The 15,685-nt window shown below is 41.1% G+C and overlaps 1 protein-coding gene across 5 annotated transcripts in view; it reads right to left on the reverse strand.

Annotated features, from left to right (window-relative positions):
• The window catches only part of LOC147301018 (guanine nucleotide-binding protein G(q) subunit alpha-like), a 33,694-nt gene that overhangs the window by 4,457 nt on the left and 13,552 nt on the right, over window positions 1-15,685 (reverse strand). For 3 of the 5 annotated variants that reach the window (XM_086283007.1, XM_086283006.1, XM_086283005.1), the window contains exons 3-7: window positions 10,791-10,975; window positions 8,723-8,877; window positions 6,636-6,764; window positions 3,260-3,389; window positions 148-301 (exon numbers count right to left, since the gene is read on the reverse strand). In XM_086283007.1, coding sequence (XP_086139133.1) covers window positions 148-301; window positions 3,260-3,389; window positions 6,636-6,764; window positions 8,723-8,877; window positions 10,791-10,975 — 753 coding nt within the window. Of the gene's footprint in view, window positions 1-147; window positions 302-3,259; window positions 3,390-6,635; window positions 6,765-7,267; window positions 7,397-8,722; window positions 8,878-10,790; window positions 10,976-13,290; window positions 13,312-15,685 lie in introns of those variants that run through there. The other 2 variants (XM_086283009.1, XM_086283008.1) reach the window with 2 other exon arrangements.

Below are 15,685 nucleotides of genomic sequence, written 5' to 3' on the forward strand. Positions count from 1 at the left end.
TGGCCATAAGGTGTCAGTCTACAATAAAAAAAACAAAAAACAACAACTGCAAAAGCAAGGTTCCTATATAAAGTAAAAAAAACCTCAAGCGTGCACATCACATCCTTCACTCTTTGAAACACTCTTGTTTACAAGTCAACTCCTTACCATCAAACTCTGGGAAGTAATCAACCAGGTGAGAATACATGATCTTCTCTTCCAGCAGGTCCTTCTTGTTAAGGAACAGGATCACAGAGGAGTTCTGGAACCAGGGATATGTGATGATGGTCCTGAACAGAGCTTTACTCTCCTCCATGCGGTTCTAACAACGAAACAAGGACGTTAAAGAGAGCGATGTGTTCAGAACGCTTCACTTTCAGCTTCACTCGACACTGAAAGCAACCAAATTGTAAAGCAGACCATTTATCCAAAACCTGCAATTATATGGCATTTCTGTTTCTTTCTAATACAGGTCAGTAACGATGACAGTGTAACTTGCAAGTGCTTTTGGCAACAGTGGCTTTGTAATCTGAGATTTTTAGTAGATGCACTTATTATTTCAATTGAAAAACAGGTCTCATCTTTAGAGCTAGAGACAGAATATTTACGGTGACCTCTGACCTTCACCAATATTTGAACTTGCTTTGAGTTTAGCAGATGTACTCATGGTATCAACTTGAAAATCCTACATCAATTTGTTTGAGTTCTTGTGCTCAAAATTCAGCGTCCGTGCTGTCCAGCCAACCAGGTGACAACAATACCCTACATCAGTCTTTCATGCCTAAGGAGTAAAAATGCTGCAATGAAATTTTGGTAAAATGCACTAGCCTGACGCATCAACTCAAAAACGGTACTCAGCAGTTTGTATGGCCCTCACATTCTTGTATGCATGCCTGACAACATCGTGGCGACTTGACAGAGTCAGACGGATCGAAACACAATGTCCCAGAGGAGTTCTGTGGGATTCAAAGCAGGCGAGTGTGGGGGCAGGCCAGCGGTATCAAATCCTTCATCTTCCAGGAACTGCCTGCTTAGTCTCTCCACACAGGGCCAGCTACTGTCGTGCACCAGGAGGAACCCAGGAGCCACTTCACCAGCATAGGATCTGACAGTAGGTCCAAAGATTTCATGCTGATACCTAATGGCAGTCGGGGTGCAGATGACTAGACTGCAGAGGTGTGTACACCCCTCTATGGATGTGCCTCCCCAGATCATCTCCCACCACTAAACCAGCCATGCTGATCAATGTTACAGGCAGCATAACGTTCTCCACACTTTCTCAAGATCCTTTCAAATTGGTAATACTGGTGGAAGCACACACACGAAAAATTAGACATCGTCTGGCTCTCTCAGATTAAAAACAAACCAACAAAAAAACAACAACAAAACTTTAAATTTAAAAATCCTTGCCAGCGTTACTCATGCGGGGTCATTCATTACATCATGGCGAGACAATCCTGGACAGACTTGATGAAATCAAAGGCAAAGAAAACTCCCGTCAGGCTTGAACTGGTCCACAAGGGTCAAAGTCTCAGTCTTGAGCTTGTCATCACAGCAGGATAATCTCTGCACACTGAAGTCTGCCAAGCTTTGTCTTAGCTGGTAACCTTTCATTAAACGAGTTTAACAATAGCATCATGATTGTCTGGTGTTTGCTATTACCTCTTAGAGTCTGAACATTAAAGGGGGGAAAAATGACTGTAAAAATTAAACCAGATCCGTCTGTCCAGCGAGGTGCCTGAGCTGGCACCATACGCGTGTGCAGTTAAACTGGTAACAGAGCAGCCAGACGACTGGACCCTGCGATACTTGACTTGCAGCAGCTGCTGTACTGATGTACAGCGTCACAGCTGGCAGCTGGGTTTGGTTTATCATATGACCAGGTCAGAGAAAGGGTTTGTTGTCAGAGAGGAGCAGAGGGCACACAGAGGCTGATCACATTAGCTTTATTAGCGATAATTCTATCTGAACAGTCAGAAGCCAAAGCTGACGACACGGGCAAAATATCCCTGAAATAAACAGAAGACCTGCGTCCAGTTTGTTGTGAGAGATTTGATAAATTGTGTCTCATTCATGCGGACATACGACGTTAGTCTGATGACCTGCTTAGTGCTCTCTCGAAAGCTTCTTTGATTGCTCCCATGTTCATATGGTGTCACCACAGAAGATGTTTGATTTGATAGTTTTTCTTCTTTTAAACAAAAGATGCCCTTCCTGAAGCTTTGCACATTAGGTAAATGTATTAACCACAACACGATGGAGCCACTACCTACTAAACTTTCTCCAATTCAAAAGGAGTCATTGAATAATTGTTCATTTGCATTGTTACTGCTCAACTATTGCTGTTAAAACAAGCTAACTGGCGCTGCATAGTACAGCTGCAGAGGTGTTTTACTGGAAAGCAGTTGATGAGTGCAGCAGGAGTAAACAAAAAAGTTAAACCTACAGCTGTGAGCTGCAAAAATCTAAATAAATGCACTTGCACTCCATCGTGGACATGCACAGCTGGAGACCCGATGGCTAAAAAGTCATTCTTGTTATACTTAAGGTGCCAGTATACCCTCAGTATTTGTCACTTCATGCACAGTCACAACATCACACAGTCAGTTCTATTTATGCCTGCTATTAAGCCACAGGTGGCTCCAATGTTCTCCTGAACAACAGGTTTCACTACTCGGACAATAACCGCCACATGATATTGGAAGAAGTCAAAACTGGAACCTCACAAAGTCTCATTTTTGTAACATCTCCCTCTGTCTACTCTGACTTTGAGCTTGTCTACCAATATCATTAGAATGGCGGATGGTGGCTTCAACCCAGCTGCGGCAGCGGCCGCAGCGTAACGCCGCAGGTTAGAAAGAGAAATTGCAATTTTCAGCATGCGCAACTCCGTGTTTTCGACAGGGGTAAGCATAAAAGCAGCCTTATGTATGCGCTTGAGGCACACTGCCTAGGGAGCATGTTTATTTAATTAAATAATAACTAATAATTTCTCTGGACGAGTGTGTGCGGGGACAAAAATGGACAGGCACGTGATGTCCACATGAACTCTCGCACTAACTTCTGATGATGAAATTCGCATCACTGGCACCTCAGTGGACTTTAAAGTAAGACTATACGCTCTGCTTACTATTCAAGCACCCTAATAATTTAAGTACACAAACCCGAGCTTGCTCACAATTGCAAAATTCTGGAAATATGTTGATATCAAAACGAACTTTAAAGTTTATTAAGAGCACAGCATCAAACTGTTGTGTGAAATTACAAGTCTCTGTCTCACCTCATTGTCCGACTCCACCAGGACCTGGTCATATTCGCTGAGAGCAACCAAAAACATGATGGAGGTGACGTTCTCAAAGCAGTGGATCCACTTCCTCCTCTCCGACCTCTGACCCCCAACATCCACCATCCTGATTGGAACATGATGGGATGAAGGGCAGAGGGGAAAGAAAAACTTTAATTAGCTGCGAGTCTTTACTGGGTAAAGTTTTCTAACTCACTAAATATTATACTCAGCATCCACTTTAACATTCGTTAAATCTTTGAGCTACTTTAATCAAATAAGACCTGAACCACAGAACGCCAGGGGTACGCATGCCCTGAAAACGTGTTCAGCACATGCGTTACAAATAAATTAAATATTAATATTCAATCCTGAAGTGATTCAGCCAGGAACAAGACACAGATCTGAAGCACGTCAGGACAGAAATACATTTCAGAAAATGGATCTGTGCAAAGAGGATTCTTAATTTGTCATTTTCAGTGGCCAGTCAATAGATTTCAAGGACTGTGTGGTCAGGTGGTTACAACGGAAGCCTATTTCAAAATAAAAATTGTAGTAATGCATTTCAAGCCAAGCAACCCAATATAAAAAGAAATGAATTTGCACTGTCTAATGACAGGGGAAATGTTCCAAGGTGAACCAAAAGAAGCATAGGGAAGTTTATGCACACATACAAACAACACCATCTTCCTCTGAAAAGCGCAATGCAATAGAATCCATGCAGTATAACTAAAGTTGTGCTGCCAATAAGGTGCTAAATGTGAAGGCATATAAGAGGAGCACAGAGAGTGGGGAGGAACAAGAATGCAGAATTAGGAAATAATTATTTTAAATAATCAGGAAGGGGAAAAAGTAAGAAGATGGAGGAAATTTCTTTAAGGCTCATCGTGTTGGCTTTAAATCTAAGGTCAGGAGATCTGGATCATGGATTAAAAAGCACTTCTGTTTGGCTCTGGGCTCGTCCAAAAAATAAATAAATAAAAATCAAGAAAATGAAAATGTAGAAACACTGAAGAACCTTTGGTGCTCGATACAGTGCCGGTCAAAAGTTTGGACACACAAGAATGGGTGGGTGTGTCCAAACTTTTGACCGGCACTGTAAGAATGAAAGTGGGCCAGAAAGTTAAGTCTCAGCTCCATTTAAATAACATATGACACAGTGAAAGTTTGATGAGACAAAGGTGAACTGAGCAAGTCTGCCAGAAGAAATGACGGCATTGATAAATGGGGCCCTCCAAAAGCAAGCCTAAAATAAAACTCCTTTATATTAAATGACCTCCTTTGTTTTCCTCTAGCAAGGATGAGTGACCTACTTAGTTCCATAAGCTCTCCTATGCTGGATATTACTTCAAAAGCCAATTATGATGAAAAAAAAGAAAAGAAACGGGCCTCATGGAGAGGTCCATCATGAAAGCACTCCTTGTTGCAGCAGCACCCCTGTCAGCTGCAAGTATCCTTGGAGTCCTACGTGCGATTATTGCTTACAGATGCACATGTGAGCACTATGGATGAGTAGTTAGTCCTCCCAAGCAGCAAGTCAGCTTAGAGTCCACCTGGTGACATAACTGTTGCATTGTTGTGTAACGTTGAGGGGCACGCTGCGTCTTCAGTGAGCCTCCTATTCACCCACTGATGAGAGAATTCATCACTTGGACAAAAGCAGACCTCCACACACAGGTGTGAAGAATATAATCACATTTACAACAAACTGAGCTGAGGAACTTGTCTTGCATCAAGTGCGCTGCATGCTCCACTGCAGAAATCACCAAATTAGCAATTTGTTATTGCATTATTCTTCCATTAAAACCTGACATTTATTGCCTCTTCACATGCATTTTTCTTATGCATATATATATATATATATATATTTTTAATATGCTTCTTCAATCTCAGCAAAAAACCTGATGTCACTGAGAACATGCAGTGATTCACCATCATCAGCACAGCCAAGCAGAGTAGAGCCTATTGGCTATCTGCAATAGGGCTGCTGGGAACCTCTTCAACACAGCCTCATTGCAAGCAGAGTTATTTCTAGCCTTGCCAAGCGTAGGAGGGGGCTGACATGATGGCTTCCTATCGATTTGCACTCTTCTGTAATCACTTGCGTTTCCTGGGTCCATCAATCTGCTCATCCTTTTTTAACAGGAGGAGGAAGGGAAGCGCTTGTACGTATTGGTGGCAGGTCCTAAGACATTTAGTTTTTATGTCCTGTTTTCCAGGTTCCACGTCAGGACTACAGAGAAACAGAAGAGGACTAAGATGTAAAAATACAGCCTTGGAGCCTGAGACGTTTAAAAAAAAAAAAAAAAAAAAAACAGCTAGAGAAATGTCATTTGTCAGCATTTTTTTCCCTGTGACTCATTTATCTCGAGCCATTTTTATTACAAATTATACTTCATTTAGTTAGGCTTAAATGCTCTCAACAACCAAGTACCCAGTCCCACTACCAGCCAGCCAGTTTGCTACATGCCCGTTTCCCATTTCCTTTCCATCTCCACTCTGAAGTCTTATTTAAATAAAAAGCATTAATAACGTATGCAAAGTTATTGTATGCATACAATCCAGAAATCACAATTTTAAACTGCATACAAACAACTTTTTATTGTTGTTTCTTTGTGTTTAAAATATTCGATTTGAGATTGCGTGCCTTTTACTGTAAAGAAGCTGCAGTAAATGTAAAATGCTTGTCATGGAGGTTAGAGAATGTGACTGTTAACTGAAAGAGGATCTTCAGCACTGGTCTTTCAGTGCATGAGGATTTCTCAAGGAAGTAATGAAACGATGGAGCACATACAGCAAGTGATAGAAACAACGATTTAGAATCAGTCCCGTTCGATGACATCTTCTTGTGATCCTTTACTTTAGACTGCAGATGGAAATCCCGCACTGAATACTTTCACATTTACAATGAGCGAGAGGTCATGGAGAGAAAGCTGTTTAGATGAAGCTCAAATTATCTGCGATTATCCTTGACATGCACCAGAAACTGCACCCTGAAGCAGATCAGTCAGCTGCAGGTGGTCCAGTTGGTTCTGATCACACATTTCCACACATGGATAGTATGAAAGTAGACTGGGATTGCTAATGATATGATAGAAAGTGTACAATTTTTGACTTAATATTAAATGTTGCAAAATAAACTTTACCATAACGACTAAATCTTTAGATCATCAGCTGTAGATATACTAGCAGATCAAGTTTCTGTTGACTTATTAATTGATAATGATATCAGGATAATGCACCGTAGGATAGATCATGGTTATAATCCAACTTTGAGCGCCAACTTACAAATAGAGACAAAACACTTTAACCCAAATTGTGTATACCCAATCCCTTTAAAATCTGTGTCAAGATAATGGATGTCGTCTTCTACCTGAAAATGATGCTTTGCAAGTCGAAAGGGTATTCTATGATCCCAGTGGTTGGGATTCGAACCCTAAGCACATCCTGTTGGGTTGGTAGATAGGACGGGTCAGCAATACGATCCAGATCACTTAGATAGCTAGAGACAAGAAGGACAACAAAAGACAGAGGGAGGAAAGAAAGTGAAGCATACAGCAGATAAAGCATATTCCATCCAAAAGCAAGTGCATCAGTCCAGATGCAACCAAAGATTTCCGAGGGGAAGGCGTGGATGGGGGACATTTCACGCTAGCGCCCCTCCAAATGAAATTGAGCTATATCCGTGATGGCAGCTCTAAAAGACATAATTGTCAGTTTTAACTTTTCGCACTGTCAAAGAGCTCAAAGTGAAGGCTTGTAGGTTTCTAAAAAGATAAGCAGTATCCTCTAAAGTTAAATTAAAAACAAATGTGTGTAAAGTCTTGTAGCTTAAGGCTTAAACTCAAGACTAGTCTTTGAGAGTGTACCATCAGGAATGTGCTGAGCCTTGCTGTGCAACACAGTGTAGATTGAGATAGCGGCATCGACGGTTTCCAACTGGCTGACCAACTTTTCTGCTGCTAGCCAACCAGTAACACCAGCAGGAGCACTAGACACCAGTACCTGAATATAATATTCTCCAGGTTAAATGGGTACTCAATGATGCCGGTGGTGGGCACTCGGACCCGCAGCACATCTTGCTGAGTGGGTACATACCCTGGTGTTGATATTCGTTCTAAATAGTTAAGGTAGCTGCGAAGGGGGAGGGAACATAACAGATGCACATGTATGCACAGAGACACAACTGTCAAGTAAAAGACAACATGCACATGAACAGTGCTTTCATTGTCAAGTTGCTCAATTCATTTTAAAATGGATTCAATAATTCTTTTGTTCTTGTTTTTCTGAGGTGCAGAGCGAAGCATCCAGCATGCTGAGCTCCACCTGGGACCAATGCATACGTTGTTATGCACATTCACGCACCAAAGCACTTAAAGTGCTGGGTAGATGTGCACATGAAAGTAACACGATATAAATGCAGTAAATTTAACCTTGCCATTTAATTAAAAAAAAAAAATATACACATTTCCCCTTTGTTCCAGTACAGATCTCTCACTTAGATTGTCCAAGCTTAGCGCGCATTTAGAAGATGTTTTCATCCTTTTAAGCATTTAGCTTCAGGTCTGAACCCACGTCCTTATGACCCCATTTGTGTCCACAGGTTTCAGTTCCTACAGTCCAGCATCTTTCTAAAGATGAGTAGCTTTGATCTGGCCGTTGTACCATAAAGGCCTGCGTGGTAAAACACTAAAGTGATGGTTGTACATGTACAAAGAAGCTAGTAAAGATAGTTCTTTGTCCCAGACTCCTCAGCTTGAGCGAGTGGCCCAACTAAGTGACTGGTTTCCAAAGGTTACTTTGCTCTTTGACATTTACAATTTTCTTGATTTTCATTGTCCAGAACTGTACTCTGACAATCATTTCTTACAGGTCTACACAGTTCTTTAAAACTTTAAAACAATTATCCAATGAAATGAAGTAGCCACAGGTAGACCCCTGCCATAGCAAATGCTCCAAGTATGCATGCAAATTGACATTTCGGTTTTATTAAGTGTAAAGAAACCTTTTGTTTTGCCCATTTGTGTTGATTCATGTGTAAAAATGAATAGAATCCATATTAAGATGAGTCCGAAACATAAAATATGGAAACCCTGAAAGGGGATGACAAGTTTGTTTCTTAACAAAACACTTACACTATAAATGCATCATGCAAAGCTTCAGTTTCATCCCAATCTTCAACTGTTCAAAGGAGCCACATTTGGCTCAAATAGATTAATGCAGGTTGGAATTGGCTCTATATATATTACTACCGTCATTTATAAACCTGCCAAGAGCTCCTCATGCCATCTGCTGAATTCTGTTCTCTTGCTTCAACCGAATGGATGTCGTCCGTCTGCCCCCCCAATACTTTTGTGTCATTTTTAGAAAACAAAAATATAAATTCTAACATGCATTCTTACACACTGCTTAAACATAAGGCAAATAGTCATTCAGTAAATTATGAAATGTCAGACGTACTACTTGGTCGAGTCAGAGAGCTGGTACTCTCTCCTGCGATCATACGCTTCCTGGATGCCAGGGTCAGCCCACAGCATCTTTATCGCGCTAATGTACGGCTGCTCGAACGATGCAACCTTCTCTACGTCCACGTCACGCACCACCAGGGCATTGTTCTGGAAGAACAAAACAAAAACATACAAAAAGACGTTTAAGCAATGCTTCACAGCAGTTCTAATAATTATTTCATATTAAAGTTCATGATTTGAAGTACCTAAACACATGTGGAGTTAACAGACAGGAGAATACTGTGGATTTATTTTCCACCGCTGGAAAACTCTTAAGCCAACACAACACCAAAACCTGAAGTTCGTTAAATGGCCACCTAAGACTGGCACCATAAGTAGGTCCATCCCTACAGGCTTCCATGGTAAAATGCTCAACTTTAAGAATGATATTAGCATGTTTAGAGCCTGGTACAAAAAGCGTTTTGGTTTCAGCCCATTCCTCCTCTCATCACTATACAGAGGTTGAATTTTTTAAACCCATCTGGGTTTTTATAAAGGCTTACAGCATGGCCTATTAAGCAGACACAGATAACTGTAGCTGATCCGTCCACTAGGCTGATCTGAGACACTTAACTGGGCCTCGCCACTTCGTGGCGTTTGTGTGTTCTGGAGCAATTTCAACGCCATTATTTGCCAAATAAATGCAGGATGGAATTAGCTCTTGGATTGTTAGCAATGTTGCTTTACAGCAAAAAGGTTCCCGATTTAAATGGTCTCGCTGGCCTTCTGTGTGGCATTTGCATGTTCTTACTGCGCCTGTATGGCTTTCCTCTGCATGCCCTGGCTTCTTCCCACAGTCCAAAGACATCTTGGCAATGTTCCCTGTAATTTTTTAAGTGTCGGAGCGAACACACAAACTCCCTGAGCGGTCCCTTAGACCACTGTGAGCAACAGCAGACGTGTGCACTGTGGTCACGCCAGCATCGAATCCATCCAAGTTACATGGTTTATTAAAATGTTGTTTTTACTCACAGGTGGAGAGCGCTTTCCAGCACTTTCCTTAGAAAACACAGTTTTTACCGTTTCTTCCCGCAGTAAATATGAACAACTATAGTAATCAGGAAAAAAAACCCCAAAACATTGCATATATTTTTTTAATTATAACTGGTTTTACGTGGCCTATCAACACATTTAAAAACTGGTCCACACTTTTTCCATCAATTGTTCCGTCTGTCCTGTTCACATCTCCAGTGGTTGTACACGTTGTCATTAACGTGGCTTCACTCCACATCAGCCGTATATGTGAATCGCATTATTGGCTGGACTATGGGATAAGGTGGCATCGTTATAATCCCATACTGGAGCAGCCAGCCACTTACTGACTAACACTACAAAACAGAATTGTTAATGTATTTATTTTAATTTAAATTCAGGTTAGATTTATTTGTGCGCAACACAGACTTTGTGCGCAGAGACCGTCCCAGCAGTGCGCAATTGCGCACGCGCGCAGCTTAGACGGAGCATGTTGGGTTTAGTGTTTATTCTAAATTGGCCGTGGATATGAGATGGAATGTATGACTAACTGTGGCTTGCAGTGTAAAAGCCCTTTGACTGGTCAGTAAGACTACAAAAGTGCTATATAAAATACCAGTCCATTTCCAAATAATATGGCTTGCTGTGTGGTAAAACCCCACCCAAGAAGTCTCTGCTGCAGTTTTCCTGAGTGAAAACCTAGTATTTTCTTAGTCATTACTTCTTAGCAGGTATCTGCGTGATGCAGCCACACAGTTTATGGATGCAGCTTGCTAATGAAGCTAGCTAACATTATTGATGACATGGTATGACATACTATAAAATGCCATTTCAAAAAATATATATAAATAAAGAATAAAGCTAACAGAGGCTTTAACGTCAAAAGGTGTTCACAAACTAATGGGTACATTAACTGTTATACACAATATTTGATGTACACTAAGATCTTCCCACACATGTTCCCAGCAAATTAGCCAGTACAAGTACTTGATGCACCGATGCCATCCAAATGCTATAACAATACATTTCTGCCTCCTAATAATACACACCTTGTTCTGTTCATACTTGAAGGGGATCTTAAGGTTCTCAGTTGCACGGATCATGGCCTGCATCGAGGTGAAGATGTTCTGGTAGACCAGTTTGGTGAAGCCCTTCTTGTCTTCATCTGTATAGCCTGAGCCATGGATTATTCTCATCTGCTTGATGAAAGTGCTCTTTCCACTTTCTCCAGTACCTGGAAAATAGATGGGAGCAGTAAGCAAACTGCTGAAAGCAACTGTTATGAATGGACAAACTGGTGTAAAAGGTATCTTTCAGTGTGCCGTGTGTGCTCTAGGAACAAAAGTTACAGCAGCATTATTATTTTCTTGCAAACATTTAACAAAAGAAGAAGAAAAAAAAGAAAAGACAGATTCAAATGAGATAGTCGTTAATTTACACAAATTGAAATCTAGAGGAAGCAACCATTCAAATAAATACAAATATCAACCATAACACATGATTTGTAACCCATCCATGTAACACTTCTGCACTTGCCATTTTATAGTAATGTAGCCTGAAAATGTATTTTTGCCGAGAGCAAACTAAGCAAGAAGTAAAATAAAAGACTTGTGGGTACAAATCAGTTTTCAACAGGTCAACCAAGCATTCCAGAAACTAGTTTAAAAGTAGCCTTTTTTAATATAACTCGTTTCTGTGGCAATAAATTGGTCTGTCTCTGCAACAGGCTGGCCTCGTCTGTCCACCTACATCTTAGCATTGATGCATGAGGTCAAGAAGAAATGTGCACCATCGTGTCCACAGGCAATAATCCAGACCTCAATGTCAAGCCCTTCTCTGCTTCACCAGTTCAGGGTGTATGCATTTCTGGTGAGATATTTGAGCATTATATAACTCACTGTAAATAACTCTCCAGCTCTAAAAAAACAAAGCTTAAACTACATAGAAGTTTCTGGGGTTAATTATGGTCAAGCTATTGTCTTCTTCCCTCCAGTCCAGAAATGTGCAATGTAACAATGCAGTGCAATGGTTGTTTTGGCAGTGGTTCCCAAAAAGGCCCGACTGACCACACGAGGGCTGCATGGCTCACCTCAGCTCAACAAAGAGCTGGGTACAGCGAGTTCACTTCTCCAATTTTGTATCACTCATCATGCATATGCACATGTGCATAAACACACAAAAAGACCAAGTCACAGACAAGAAAACCTGCTTGCACATGCAGAGAAGGAACTACACATAACCCCACAGATCCCCCTCTCTCACTCACTCACACACACACACTTTAACTTCCCCACAAGACCGTCCACAGCAGGTTCTGTATCTTTATATGGACATATTCTGTGAGCAAACTACCACTCTGGGCTTGGAGTCAGACTGAAAGCATCAGGGTTTGTATGCTGCGGACATAACCCAAAGAGTACGATTTAAAAAGACAAGGCAGTTAGCAGCCTAACCGAAACTAACCCTCCAGTATTACCATGCAGCGCTTTCTCCAGCGCAATCGTCTCTTCCACCCCCATTCCACCATCTATTTTCTTCCTCTACAACCCTGATGGAGATCTCCACCGCTCATCTCTCCATCTCACTTCTCCCAGCACTCAAGTCTGAGTCACTGCAGTTTTAGCTGCACACGCTCTATCAGGTCTCTACCTTTCAGTCTCATTTTTGCTTTATCTCAACTAAAGCTGCAACTGATAGCATGTGTTAACCAAGTCTTTAGCTTATAGAATTTTACAGGTTTGTCCACAAGTCTGCTTAACCAGATGTTGTTACAGTTACGATGTGCACAAATCGCGACACTGCATGGTCCGTCTTTATCCTCCTATTCCAAAGGGCTTCAGCTATAAGATATATTGTACATTTCTGAGCTTACGTCATTATAGTTAATTTACAGATTTCTGTAAAGGAAAGCTACAACTCAAGAGAGCAGGCTGTAAGGTGACCTTTATTTTCACAGTACCGGAATATTGTTAGTTTAATAAAACATTCAACTTAAAGCCATAAATGACAAGATCAAATAGAAAGTTTGATAGCTGTTAAAATATTTCAATATGGGGTCAAAGTAGAACTTAACAATTACACTACCATTCAGCACAAGTGGCTGAAGGCAGGCTGTGTGTAAAGGCCTACATTGATATTTACAGCTACAATGTTGAATCATAACTGTAGTTGCTGATTAGATAATGGAAAGCACTTTGCGTTTTGAGGCACAGCTCGTATTCCCAAGACATAGTAGCTGAAATGCCTTCCAAGGATGCCGAGAGACAAGTTTTGCTCTCGCTGAATGAAGAGCACAGTCGCGCGTACAGCGAAGGAGTGCCCTGAGCACTGCCTGCCTTCTAACCAGAGAGGATCTTTCACTGCAGAAAACAGGTCAGGCAACATTGGAGTTTCCCCTTCAGACAGAGTAAGTCTTTGAGAGAGGGACATAAATAGCAATTGTTAAGACAGCCCTGGAGAGTTCACTCTCCTATTGACTGAAGAGTTGAACAGAAGGGAAGTGTGTTGGTGGGTTGTGAGGGACAGTACTGTACACATTTTCTTTCTTACCTCCTAACCAGCAATACGGTAAGTTTAAAAGCAACAGCTGAGAAAAGGTGCAGCTATCCTATGAATTTGGTGTGTGTGTGTGTTCCAGCGTATTTGCCTTTCCCAAACAGCCAGAGGAGAAAAGCATGTCTTGCAGGCATGATCAGCTTAATTCAACAGTTCCTACTGTTCTCCCGCTTAACTGGAAAACCCAGCCGAAGCGTTTCTCACGGACAAGCAACTGTACACTCACTGGAGCTACTCCTGAGGGGTAATGCTAGTTCCCATGGCAACTCCTACACTGGACCTCTAAATACACGGCTGAAAACAGCAGCTGATAGGCTTCAGTGTGTATTCAGAGAGCCCAGTCAAACATGCAACTTTAAAACATTTTTTCTAATCTTACAGCTAGGGCTTGGCAACGAAATGAAAAAGATAATTGGTGCTAAATAACTTCATTAGAAATGAGACTGTGTGAGTCAATAGAACTCACACCATCCATATTTTAACAGACACCATAAAAACCAAAAGACAATAGTAGCGTTGTGCCAAACCAATCGTGCGGTTGGATTATAGCTGGAGCCACGTTGGGTTAGGTTCTCGCACAGAGTATATGAGGGAGAGCTAGCAGGGCACGTGCTAATGTCTGGGCTACTGCACCATACGCACCAGCACGTTACGGGCGCGACTGAGATCAGTGACAAAATGACCAAAATGTTGAGTAGCCTTACTGAACATAACACACCAATGCACACAGCCCAAGGCTCAAAACACGAGGACAGTGTAGAAAAGAAAAGGAATTCTGCCAGCAAGCACAGTCAAAATGTCAGACTTAAGTAGCGGATTAACGTAGCTCACCCTCATTACCAATTCTGTCCATATACATTTCTCTCAGACGGCACTTTCCCATCTACACAGAGTGAATAGAGACAGTGTAACACTTAACTACCGCATCAATTTGAGGTCAAGTCACATTGGATTCAGACGAGCCTCACTTCATTGAGACACTACTTCACTTCTAGTGTTTTTAACTTATTTTTTCTTCATCCATTTCCCCCCATTTCGCCATAAGCAGCCCACAGCTTGCTGAATGTCAAGTTTGTTTGTTTCTCTCTCTTTTTTTTTTTCTTTTTTTAAATTTGTGGGGTTCAAATTATTGAAAGTCTATACTATAGAAATGGCAGAGTAGAGCTGTAATATTTTAATTTTGTATTATAATTACACTGAACTGGCCAAAGAATTTGGTTGTACCCATTTCACTGAAGGCTGTGACCGATGCACAACTTTATTAGTGCAAAAAAACAAAAAATCAATGTATTTTCACTTAAACAAGCAGCTGTTTTTTTATGTGTATTAAAGTTATATAAAAATGTAACAATGAAAATTCCTTGCTGACATTCTCTGCCATGCTTTTTCTGCCATGTGCGTATGAAAACAAAGGCACTGCGCATGCGCGTTTTACCCATATTCTATCGCTATATTTCATTTTCTTATCGTTGCCCAACATTATACCGGTATTACCGCGAACGGTATAATATGGCCCAGCCCTATGAAAGACCTACCCATCCACTTTTTCATGAAGACTTCGTTGTTGTTTTTTTTAAATGACAAAATGTGAAACAAAATACAAAAACACTTGATCCACATCTGTCCTTTTACAGGCAGTGCATCCTTAGAATTTGAGTTATTAAACAGATAAGTAGACTTCAGCAGGAAAACTGTGTAGAGACTATAAGATTGTGTATTTGCAAGTTGCCCTTTGTTGCTTTCTGCAAAATTTGACTTGCTATATTCTAATAAGGTCCAAAAGTAAAGGTTTTGTATGCAAAAATGAATGCACTGGTGACCTTTAACAATTTTGAAACCCCCAACACAGCAAAACCAGAGTGGAAAAGCCCAGTAACTCACTTTTGATCGTTAACTGAAGCAGAACCATCTCACTCTGCCAACAACATGCTCTAACCAAGGTATTAGTCATTTAGCCAAATAACCATTAACTCACAAGGAACATGAGAGAGGTGGGGGGTGGAGTAGCTACTGATCCATCTTATTTAGTTGAATGCAAGGCTTTACCTTGCATTAACTAACAGCTTTGCATTTAGTCAAAAAGACAAGATGTGCCAAGTGCATGCAGAGTAAATGATTCCTTAAAATTTCTCTGAGCACATCAAAAAGGAAGCTATATCCACTTAAGCTCAGTGCTGGGAAAGACTAAAACGCTGGAGGCTGTAGTTACTGTACAGGAACTGAATGAGTAACTGTCAAGTGGCCGTATTCACCTTGAAGGAATTTAAGAACCTAACCTGATGACCAGTGCAGCCATGTTTTGGCTTTTTCCTCCTGTAGAGTCAAAAGGCAGTCTAGTTAAGGTCACCATTCATTAAAATACAAGAGCAAAAAGTACTCATATTTACTT

This window comes from Aulonocara sp. 'chitande type north' Nkhata Bay, linkage group LG23, assembly GCF_057382095.1.
Source record: "Aulonocara sp. 'chitande type north' Nkhata Bay isolate Kocher_YH1m ecotype deep benthic linkage group LG23, A_spYH_male_GT1.1, whole genome shotgun sequence".
NCBI lineage: Eukaryota > Metazoa > Chordata > Actinopteri > Cichliformes > Cichlidae > Aulonocara > Aulonocara sp. 'chitande type north' Nkhata Bay.